Consider the following 12,268-nt stretch of genomic DNA (forward strand, 5'->3'; position numbering starts at 1 on the left):
GCTATTAACAAATTCAATATAACAGTTAACAACAGGTTTTTCAAAAAATTTAAAAGTATTTTTGCAACTTTAGTAATGTCTTTAATAAGTTCAGTAACTCTATTAACAAGTTCGGTATAGTATTTAACAATAGATTTTCTAAAAAATTCAAAAAGTGATATTTATACCTTGAAACTTGCTAAGTTATTATTGAGATTTTTTAGTAATTATTTTTTTATTAAGGTCTTATTGTAATTCTTTCTAATTATATTCCTTGTCCAGTATATAGTAATTTTCCTATAAATAATCGTTTTCCCCGGCTGAAAAACTAGATAATCGTTTTCTGCGGGTCAAAAAATAAATTAATAATCGTTTTCCATACGCATATAAAACTCCGCAGGTGCAGCGTGCAAGACTATATGCTCTTTCGGCGAATCTCCATTCTCCACCGTGCACAATGGGCCAAATTTCTTTCAATGCAAATGTTTTTGAACTGTCTTCGATTTTCCCCTTCCTCTTCCTTCCCCACCTGTCTCCTCTTTATAAACCCTCCTCTGCCTCTTCCGCCTCCACACCCCATCCAACCTTATCACTCTATCACGTACTTCTCCTTCCTCATCAACTCACCACCACACATTATGTTTCATTAACTGTCGCCCAACTTCATCTCTTTCGTCTCTTTCCTCATATTTTCCCAGATTTTCCCTTCCTCTTTTCTTCTGGGTTGCTTTTGTAGTTTCGTTTCTCTTGAACCCATAACCCAAATTCTCAATTTTGTGTCTTGATTTGATCCATTCTGGGATTTTTTCACCTGATATCTTACTGGGTTTCTATCCTTTTTCCTTTGATTTTGCTTCTTCCCTGTTAAAGTTTCTGTCTTGATTTCATTCCTACCCTAGATTAACTGGCTCATTAGTGTTTTTAAGGTTCAAAAAATGGCAGCCATTGAGACAGGTCCTCTGGTTCCTTCTTCTCCTTCCTCATCTCCATCTCCGTCTTCGTCTGTGATTCTAACCCAAGACGAGCTCAAGAAAATCGCCGCCTACAAGGCCGTGGAGTATGTCGAGTCCGGCATGGTCCTGGGCCTCGGAACCGGGTCAACGGCCAAGCACGCGGTGGCCCGAATCGGCGAGCTCTTAAAACAGGGCAAGCTCAAGAACATCGTAGGAATACCCACATCGAAGATGACCCACGAACAGGCCTTGTCTGTGGGAATCCCACTATCAGATCTCGACGCTCACCCCGTCATCGACCTCGCCATCGACGGCGCCGACGAAGTCGACCCGTACTTGAATTTGGTTAAAGGCCGGGGCGGGTCGCTCCTGAGAGAGAAAATGATAGAAGGCGCTTGTAAGAAATTCGTCGTCATCGTCGACGAGTCAAAACTGGTCAAGTATTTGGGAGGCAGTGGATTGGCCATGCCAGTTGAAATTGTACCATTTTGCTGGAAATTCACAGCTTCAAGGCTTCAAAAACTGTTCGAAGATTCAGGTTGTGTGGCAAAGTTGAGAACTTTCGGGGAAAACGATGAACCCTTCGTCACCGATAATGGGAATTACATTGTGGATTTGTATTTCGAGAGTAGTATTGGTGATCTGGAGGCTGCCAATGACGCAATTCTGCGACTTCCTGGAGTTGCAGAACATGGAATGTTCCTGGACATGGCAACAACTGTTATCGTAGCAGGTGAACTTGGTGTAACAGTGAAAAATAAGTAGGTTGAATCAGATTATCAGACCATAATAAAACCTTGAAATTCTCAATAACTTCAGATTTTGTAGTGTTCTGATGTTTCTGTAGTAATTGTACTGTGTTGAGAGCGCGAAGCTGGAGAAAGTTAAACATCTGACGCAATATTTAATCAGGAAGAGTTTATTATCTGATCTCCTTGGAGGAAATGTCCATATTCTCCCACAAGTTTTGCTATTTGACCCCAGTCTAAGCATTCAAGTTGGAAAAGAAAAGAAATGAGAATTCAGAAGATTTTTCAGATTTGGCTTTTTTTTTTTTTTGCCCCCCAATGCCTTTTGCTGATGTTGATGTGTCATAGTTGGTGAACAGAAAATAATGTTAATTAAGGATATGAATAATTAAAAAAAATCTATAATATAGACATAAATGGTTAAGGATGAGTTATAACTACTACTATTTTCAACCTTAATCTCGTTTATAAACTATTTTATTTTCGGTCCTAATTATAAAACGTTATTTATAAATTATAAATAAAGTCTTATAATTAAAATAAGAAGTAGTATAACTAAAAAGATGGTCATTTAGTTACTGTTCATGTTGGATTATAAAAAGTTTTTTTGGGGGGGGGGCATTTCATTGGAAATTGATTACGAATTTCCGCTGTAGTGGATGGCTTTATTGTATCCAAATTGGAGGGTTCAAATTTGTTGCTTGGAAGGAATATTGACTTTGAGGATTACGGAACGTGCGTGCTTCACGGGATTCTGGACGACCAGAAATCTTTAGTCTCAGACTTTTGTGAGGCGCGTTCATGAATTATCACAAGAGTACGTGATTGACTCAATTCCTCCCTATCCTAACTATAATTTTTTAAAAGGAAAATATACTAATTACTCTGTTATTTTACCAAAATTATTAAAACCTCATATCCATTTTGAAATCATATTCTAAATGTAAGTCATTCATAACATGTTTAAATTGCTTTCTAATTTTCTTTTTATTTAATTCTTATTTAAAAAAGAAAAAAAAGGAAAGATATAGGGATGATTTGTAAATATAAAAATAAAGAATAAAATTTGAAATATGTTTCTTAATATGCAAGAATGTCTTACAAGTAATTTGTATTAAGTATAAAAGTGGTATAAGTTTCTCTTAAAATTAAAATGTATCTTACACAAATCTCCCATATATAATTAAAAATTTATTTTCATCCACTTAAACATTACTTTATCATTAACTTTAAGTTTGACTTTTCAATTTTTTTACCAAAATATCCTTATTTAATATAAGAATTATCTAAAAATTTTGAAATTTTTTTTAATATTTAATACACATATTTCAAACATTTTTAAACATATTTAGTCAACGATATGATTATTAATAGAATGAGTCAAATTTTTAATTAAATTTTTTATATCTACATTCGCTAAATTATTTCAAGCTCTATCCCAATATAATAAAATAAACAAAAAAATAATTATTTCCAAAAGAATAAAATAAAATAAAATAAAAATAAAACTATTATTATGAATATTGCATAAATGGATGCCTATAACCCCTAACCCTTAGAATTCTTATAGGATTTCTTACCTTCAAATGTCATAAACTACACAACCTCTTCAATCAATGACTTGAAAGGAGTTTCTCATTGTTAATGCCATTATGATGTACTTTATTCCTTAGTAACCCTAGTATAGGACTTCAATATTTGGAGGCCTATAAATAGAGGCCATGCATAAGGTATTTGGATCATGAAACAAAGTGAATGAAAAAAGATCATTGTCTTCTCTATCCTTGTTTTCTTTTCTACTCTCTAGTATCCTTATTTCTTCTAGTTTTATAACACGTTATTAGTACGACCTTGCTCTGAAGATTTGAAGTATAAACTCTTTGTTGTTATGAAAAATGAGAAAAGTATAAAGATTGAGATGAGGGAGATGGAGAAAATAAAAGGAAATTGGAGGATAAATTAAGGGGGAGTTCTCATTCACTTCATTGTCTCAAATGTGTGTACATCATCTCCTATTTATAGGATCTCAATATTGAAGACTAACCTAAAGAGTTACAAGTACATAAAGAAAGGAATTAAGCAACATAATTGTACAATTAGAGGTTATAGGAAATCAATACTTGAAACCCTTCAATTTGGGAGTTATAAGGTATAATGCTATTAACCATGAGAAGGAATCCCAAGGGGCTAAGGAGTTATGAACATCCACACAACATAATATTTACAACACTCCCCCTTGGATGTTCATAAACAAATATTGTGCCTCATTAAAACCTTACTAGGAAAAACCCAGTGGGACAAGATCCTAGTGAAGGAAAAAGAGTACACAATATACATTGAAGCTGCTTTGTTAAAAAAACCTTAACAGAAAAACCCCGTGAGACAAAATCTTGGCTAAGGAAAAGAGTACAACATGATCTTTACTCCCTCTAATGACAACATCACTTCTACTCCCCCTGTCAATAGCATCACTCTCTATCATTTTATCATAATAGAGTATACCAATTTCTCAAGTTGTTCAATGCCTTTTCAAGCATATCTTCTTTTTAGCTGAACTATGCATAGTACGTCGTCATCAAATTATATTGAAATGTATTCCTCTAACATATCTTCTAGATATGTGGAATTATCAATATATTCTTTACTTGCACTGAGAAAACTGCAAAAAAAGTTTATTCTGAAAAATATTATAATATATCTTGTATCGACATAATTAATTTAATTTGAATAAAATGATATTATGTAATAGTTTCATAGAATTACATATTCAATCTCAGTTTTGTTATTCACATGCATACCTGCAGAAACTTATCTTTACCATAATATTGACAATATATGTAAATATTATTATAGAATAAATATATGGGACTTCTAATCTATTTAGTCGAATATATTTTGCAAACAAAATTATCATAACAAAATCAATCATTTTGCAATCATTGATGCATTCAATAACTTGATCTTCGGGTCAAGTAAGATACAAAATTATTTATTTTCTAATACATTTTTCTAAGCCAGATATGTATACTCAGATTATCTTTTCAACATAATATTTTAAGCATTGGATGATTTTCTTCTATATAAATGCTTCTGGCATTTTAAATCCCTCAAGAATTCTCATGTAAACTTCATTATTTAGTGAGCCACATGTATAGGCTATAACGATATCTAACAGACGCATATTTCATTTTTCATATACTGCCAAACTAGTAAAAATTATTGCATCCATCACAAAATATTATGCCTAATCATAATCACTGGACCTTTGTGAAATTCTTTATTTTCACAAAAATATTCATATGTCACATAATAACTTTGTATTTGATGTGTTTTGATTGCAGGTCCATAATTTTCACATATTAAAATAATAATTATATGTCCATTGCATCTTTTCTTCTTTCCTTTTGCTTTTGGCCAAATTTTTACTTTCATATAAGATCCTCTTTAAAATCACGTGATATTATTATCAAAAACGTTGTCAACAACTTTATCTTTTTGGTTCTATTTTTCCTCTTGTGACATAACTTATTGAGATCTCTTCATTACTTTTCAGGTACCTGAACCTCTTCTAGGGCTCTTTTTTTTTCCAACTAGTTATGTCTCAGTTAAAGCACATGCCTCCTTAATATAACTGTTAAATTTCATGCTCCTTTTTGTTCAATATAATTATATTGGAACCGATTAATCTCTTATGCTTCAGGCATGTCTCACTTTTATTTATACTAATTGGAGCATTTTCAACTAGAATATGAGATTTAGTAATACTCATTTAGGTCAGTAATAGCATCTGGCACATATTTTGTAATATCTCATGGATGCATTCTTTGATGAACTTCTGGTTCATACTATCATATATATGAGGATCTATACTTGATAATAATAATGCATTCTATATGTTATCTTTTCCAACTACTCAATTTCTCCCCCTCATGTTAGGAAAATTTTGTCGAATGACAATCAATTAATCATGCAGTATGAGTCTCCTCAATTCATTTGCTTCTTTTAGAAACATCCCTTTTGTTTCTTTTAGATACAAACAAGAAGAAGGAGGTTCTTACCCAACATTTATTCCAATTTTTTATATCCATCTTTATGTATATTGTGGTGGATCAATAGACATAAGCATTGCACATTCAAACTTTTAAGATGGAAAGTATTTGACTCCTGACCAAAGTCAATTTCATTGAGAGAATTTTATTGGCTTGATTTGCATAAATGTTGCAACATATCAAACTAAACAAGCCAACCCTAAGATGAAGATCTTGTTCTCAAAAGTATTGATCTAGCCATTCATGGAGTCTAATAATTCTGCCATATCGTTCTGTTAAGTAGACTTTTCAATTATTTTTCTAACAAATGCATGTTGATCGCTGAAATTGTAGGATATAAATTCACAATCTTTTTCAATAAAAATTTTCTGGATCTCATTTTACATCATAACTAGTGATATCAATGTAATCAATTTTTCATGAAGAATAAGCAGGATATGATTTCTTGGATCATATAATATGGTGGCTATTCATGAAGAATCTTCTGGTTCTTCAATGAATGTTGATACATAATCATCAATAATTTGTTACATCATATATATTATTTATGATAATCAAACAAGCCACCCCAACTATACATTAATTAAGCGAGTAAACTTCTGGTTTACTATAACAAGTTTCAAGTAAAACTCTATCTAACATCAACTCACACTTGTATTTCAACAGTCTCCCCCTCAAGTGTGATTCATAAAAACATGTTGTCCTTATCCATGTGTTTCAAAAACAGTGACTAGCATATAATAGGCTAATAACCTCTATCACTTGGAAGTCCAAGTACTTCCTAGTTCATATATAATTATGGATTTTAATTCGATTAGGCTATTACTTTTCAGACTCTTTCGAAACCAAAGTTCTAATGTAGATCAATGGCTCATATTTTTTTACCATTAATTCTTTATCTGCCCATAAAAAAATATGTATTAGTTCTTCAGGAACTATATTAATATTTTTACACATAATTCTTCAGGAACTAAGTAATTTTAGAAGAATAAGGAGACAAATTCATCTTAATAATATCATAATACATCATAATAAATAGTTATAAGTATCATAAGTTTAACTTGTAATATATAGAATTTACACAAACTGCAAAGATGATTTTGTCCAACCAATCAAAATTAATATCAACTATTTATAATAAATTTTCTCATAAAGTTAAATAAATTTCCATTTTCTTACTTCAAAGGTGACATAAATATATGATTTTTTCTCTCAAATGTCACAGCAAAAACTAATTTAATTGTAGATATACAATTTTCTTTTATACTTTTTCAAAATGTATGAACTTAAAGAATTAAATAATGTTTGAATTAATCCAATAATCATAATTTTTTAAACTATAATTATCATTTGAGCATGCTTAATTTATTCTCATAAACAAACTCATAATTAAAAAGAACACAAATATAGAATATCTTTTAAAATAAACTTTCTGAGAATGAAGTGTAAAATTGAACTTATTGTCAAAACTTCTTAACATTAATATATATTATTTATTTAATTTGTAATACTCAAAATATATCTTTTGAAAAATTACTTACACATTGTATGAATACTTAACTTTTCTTTCTCAACTAATTTCTTGTTTAGTTAAACTCAAAACAATTTCAAACGCTCACAATAAAATTTATTGTCAATAAATCACAATAAATCATTCAAACTAAGATCATACAAATAGCATATAAATAAAAAAAATATAAACAATATATCATCTCTTTAATTTGCGCACAAATAGCACAATAAAGTACTAATATCATAATATGACCATTTTTTTTTGCTATTCTATTGATATGAAAATAAATTATATTCACAATTCATATTCATAAATATGCAAGTAAATTGGCACAATAAATTAACATTTCAAAGTGACCAATAACTACTTTTAATGTTTATCAATATCTTAATATCAAATACTTAATAATATATTTCTACCAATCAATCACAAGAAATTTAAAATAATTTATATAACCTTCTGGATATAGCCTTCTAGGCTAATGATTATATTTTTTAACTTTGACTAATTTGAACATATTTCTCTATAAGACATTACCTTGGGCATTATAACTACATTTTCATACTTTTCATAATATCTCTTGATCTTTTGATTTCAGAACCAATTTTAACATTTACTTTCAATAGATTGGTACATATATTTGTCTATATGACTTCTAGTCATATTATGATATTTACTCATAATTTTTTTTGACTATAGAGGTATCAATATCTCCTCAATTATGGTTTAATAGCTAAAACCAAATATTATTGCCCTTTAATTATTAATTCCAATGGTACAATGTGGGCATGCTTTTTATCACTTTTATAGACATGTTCCTTACTTTCAGTAGCACATAATCAATTTATTCAAATATTAGTCTTCAGACTATAGTAAAAATCTTTCAAATAAAGTTCTTTTATGCCATTTGATGTTTGAACTATTAGCCTTCAGGGCTTTAATACTTGTCACAATATAGCATTCAGGGCTTCATTACTTGTTACCATGTAGCTTTCAGGGCTTTGATATTTGTCACTATCAAATCATCAAAGTGCCATAGATTTTTCTTGTCATTCCATTTAAAAGCATCCATAGTGTTCTTTCACAAAAGAACAATTGCAAAAATGATATGACTTCTGGTCATCTAATCACATATGGCTTCTAGCCATTTAATAAAATGAAATTAAATAATATTGTAATGAAATAAATTAAATAAATTAAAATTCATAATTAAATATAAATAACATTATATAATCATATATATAATACTGCGATAGATATAAAATGACATAATATAAACCAAACAGATATATATAAACAAACAATAGAACAAGAAGTATGAAAAAATAAATAAAATAAATAACACAATATCACAATGGGGAGATAATAGAATTAAAATGTATAAAAAGAATAAATTAATAAATAACATAAAAGAACAACATAATATATAGCAAATATATAGCAAATTAAAATTAGACGTGATAATAAGATAAAAAGAATAATTGAGTAAAGAGAAGTTAGTTGAAAGTATTATCATATACTATAAGAATATATTAATTTACAAAGGGCTCATACCTCAAATCTTCAGAGCAAACACGTGCTGATAACGTGTTATGAAAAATGAGAAAAGTACAAAGATTGAGATGAGGGAGATGGAGAAAATAAGAGGAAATTGGAGGAGAAATTAAGGGAGAGTTCTCATTCACTTCATTGTCTCAAATGTGTGTACATCATGTCCTATTTATAGGACCCCAATATTGAAGACTAACCTAAAGAGTTACAAGTACATAAAGAAAGGAATTAAGCAACATAATTGTACAATTAGAGGTTATAGGAAATCAATACTTGAAACCCTTCAATTTGGGAGTTATAAGGTATAATGCCATTAACCATGAGAAGGAATCCCAAGAGGCTAAGGAGTTATGAACATCCACACAACATAAAATTTACAACATTTGTAAGATAATGTATTCTTTTCATAAATATCTATACATTGGCTACATATTAATTTATCCCCTTTTCTCAATTATCATGTATTATATTATATAATGTTATTCTATTATTTTTTTTTACATTTTTAATTTTGTCATTTTGTTATATATTTTATTTTGGGAAAACCATATTGGAGGTACTTATACTTTCTCTCAATTTTCAATTTGGTACCTATGTGTTTTTTGTTCTTAACTAAATCTTTAATTTTGCTCTATTAACATCACTAATCCTTATGTAGAGACTAAAAATATCAATAGAACAAAGTTATAAGAGCTAATGTTGCTAAAAAGATAAAATTAAATTTTTAATTAAAGGGAAAAAATACATAGGTACCAAATTAAAAATTGAGAGAAAGTATAGGTACCTCTAATATGGTTTTCCTTTTTATTTTTCTCCGTTTGTAGTTTATATTATGTTATTATTTTATTTTTATTTTAAGTCATTTTATTATGTTGTTCTATTGTAAAATTTTATGTTTTTTTTTATAATTGATGTAATTTATGTGTCATCTCCATTTGGTATCTATGTTATTTTGTGTTATTTTATTTATGTTGCACCGACTCTCATATACATTTATATGTATATGATTTATACTGTTTATATTTTCTTTTCTCTCATTATAGTTGTTTATATTTATTTATGTTGTTTATATGTATTGTTTATATAATTTATTTATAATAATGCCTAATAGTGTTATATGTGATTATATAATGTAATTTCTATAATTATAGGTTTATATATTATTTATATTATAAATTTGTATTTATTTCACTATAGCATTATCTTTATTTTTAATTTAAATTGTTATTATATATTACTTAGTTTATCGTAATATTTATATATTTATTTATATTACTACTTTTCCCTTCCCTCTATATATATTTATATACATTGACTCTATATTATGTACTGTAGCTAATTATTTGTGTTCTTTATCTTTTCCATTCTCATATGTGTCTATTTGTTATTATTTATTTATTTTTGTTTATAATTTTGAAGGAATAATTTTTTTATGAGTGACTTTTGAATTCTAATATTTTATTTATTATATTTCAGTGTTCATCAATTTACTATAATTCTAATTTTTGTTATTATCATTTTAGTTTGATCTATGACCAATCCTACCAAACTCAAGTTTATGGCCCTTGATATCACTGGAAAAAATTATTTGTTTTTGGTCTTAGATGCTGAAATTCACCTAGATGTCAAAGATCTAGAAAATGCTATTTTATCTGAAAATGAAACAATTAGCCTAGACAAGGCTAAGGGTCTGATTTTTTTTCGCCACCATATGCATGAATGGTTGAAAGCTGAATACCTAATGGTAAAATATTTGTTAAAGTTGTGGAACAATTTAAAAAAAAAGGGTGTGATCATCAAAAAAGGGTAATTTTGCCTAAAACTCGTAATGAATAAATGCATTTGAAGCTCCAAGATTTTAAAACTGTGACTGAATATAGTTCAGCAGTTTTCAAAATAAATTCTTAATTGAAATTATGTGGTGAGGAAATAATAGATGAAGACTTTTAGAATTGTTTTAAAACTTTTCATGCTTCAAATATGCTCCTGTAGTAGCAATATTGTAAAAAGGGCTTTAAGAAATATTCTGAATTAATCTCATGTCTTCTTATGGTTGAACAAAATAATGAACTATTAATGAAAAATCATGAAATTTGTCTCACTGGATCGGCTCCATTCCCTAAAGCAAATGTAACTATACGCAATAATTATGATGCGCATGGACGTGATCTTGGTCGTGGCCGAGGCCATGGTCATGGCAGGGTACCATTATTATGGTGGTAGAAATAACAATTATAGCCTGAATATCCACCTGAAAAAGAAACTTAGTGGTGGGTGTAGCATACTATTTTAAATAATAATAAAATAAAATTTAAACTAAAAATAATAATAATGACATAATATTTTATTAATACTTAAATTTAAAAAAAGAAAAAGAAGAAGAAGCCATCTTTTCCACCAAATTCGGGGAGGGGGTGTATTAAATGAAAGTAGAATTTTGGGGAGGAGTAGTAAAGGAAGTTTAAAAAAATAGAAAAATAGTAAATGAAGAAAGGAGGTTGGAAGGTGAAGGAGAATAGAATAAAAAGGGGGGAGGAGACGAAGAGAAAAAGAAAGCCAGAGGCAAAGAGGAAAATCAAGAAAAAGTAAAAATACATGCTATTTGAAAGATAAGACAAGATTTGAAAATATTTAGGTACATAAATATACTTTTTTTAATCAAATTTTCTCTATAAATATTTTCTATATATTTAAAAATTTATATTATTAGTTTCATTATAATGTTTAGAGAAAATTTTATAGTTTAGGGATGAAGTAAATATAGAGTTTTGACAATATATGACAGTAGAAATTTAAAGATAAATTATTAAGAAATTTTAATCAGTTTATATTTGTTCAATAGTTGTTTGAGAATTTTAAATTAAGATTTTAGTTGAAAAATTTGTTATTCAAAGATATAGAATGTTTTTACCAATTAAATTTAAGTTAAATAATTTACTTGAATTATTTAATATATTATTGAGATTTTAATCGGTTTGAATATTGAATAGGTCAAAGATCTATTATTGAAATAATTTTTAAAAGCTTAAAGTTGTAAATTGAGAATTTTATGAAATTAAATAAAGTTTAGGTTTGTCTATAATTCAAAAAGGTTGTTTGGTTTGAGAAAAAAAATTCAAATGAGACTATAATAAATAATTGGGTATTTTGATATAAAATATTCATATTTTGGTAATAAAGATATATTTAATTAAGTTATTAAATTTAAATAGTCTTATATGTAAATTATATTTTCAAAATAATATTATATCTATTATAAATGGCTAGATTTGTAAGAGTTAATATATTTTTGCTTATAGGATAGTTTTAGAATTTTAGAGTATTTTTTGAGTTTTATATTAATAAATATTTATGTACCATTTTGTAGACTCTTGAGAATTTTGGAGTAATCTTTATGTGAATATTTGTAAGCTAAAGAGTATCAAATAACTCTAAAAATTCTTTCATGTACATGTGAATTGTGTATGATTATAT

At 28.2% G+C, this 12,268-nt stretch overlaps 1 protein-coding gene across 1 annotated transcript; it reads left to right on the plus strand.

Moving 5' to 3' along the window:
• The first annotated feature begins 519 nt into the window (after positions 1-519).
• LOC114716863 (probable ribose-5-phosphate isomerase 2) lies at positions 520-1,971 on the plus strand. The gene has a single exon (XM_028901934.1). It carries the CDS (start codon positions 915-917, stop codon positions 1,695-1,697), a length of 783 nt encoding a protein of 260 aa, XP_028757767.1. The 5' UTR covers positions 520-914; the 3' UTR covers positions 1,698-1,971.
• Positions 1,972-12,268: the final 10,297 nt, after the last annotated feature.

Source organism: Neltuma alba, unplaced genomic scaffold, assembly GCF_004799145.2.
Source record: "Neltuma alba isolate B1F8T4 unplaced genomic scaffold, ASM479914v2 tig00011696_pilon, whole genome shotgun sequence".
Taxonomy (NCBI): Eukaryota; Viridiplantae; Streptophyta; class Magnoliopsida; order Fabales; family Fabaceae; genus Neltuma; species Neltuma alba.

Bases quoted from the DNA above. Each gene is read 5' to 3' on its own strand.
- LOC114716863 (XM_028901934.1), top strand. From the start codon at position 915: ATGGCAGCCATTGAGACAGGTCCTCTGGTTCCTTCTTCTCCTTCCTCA.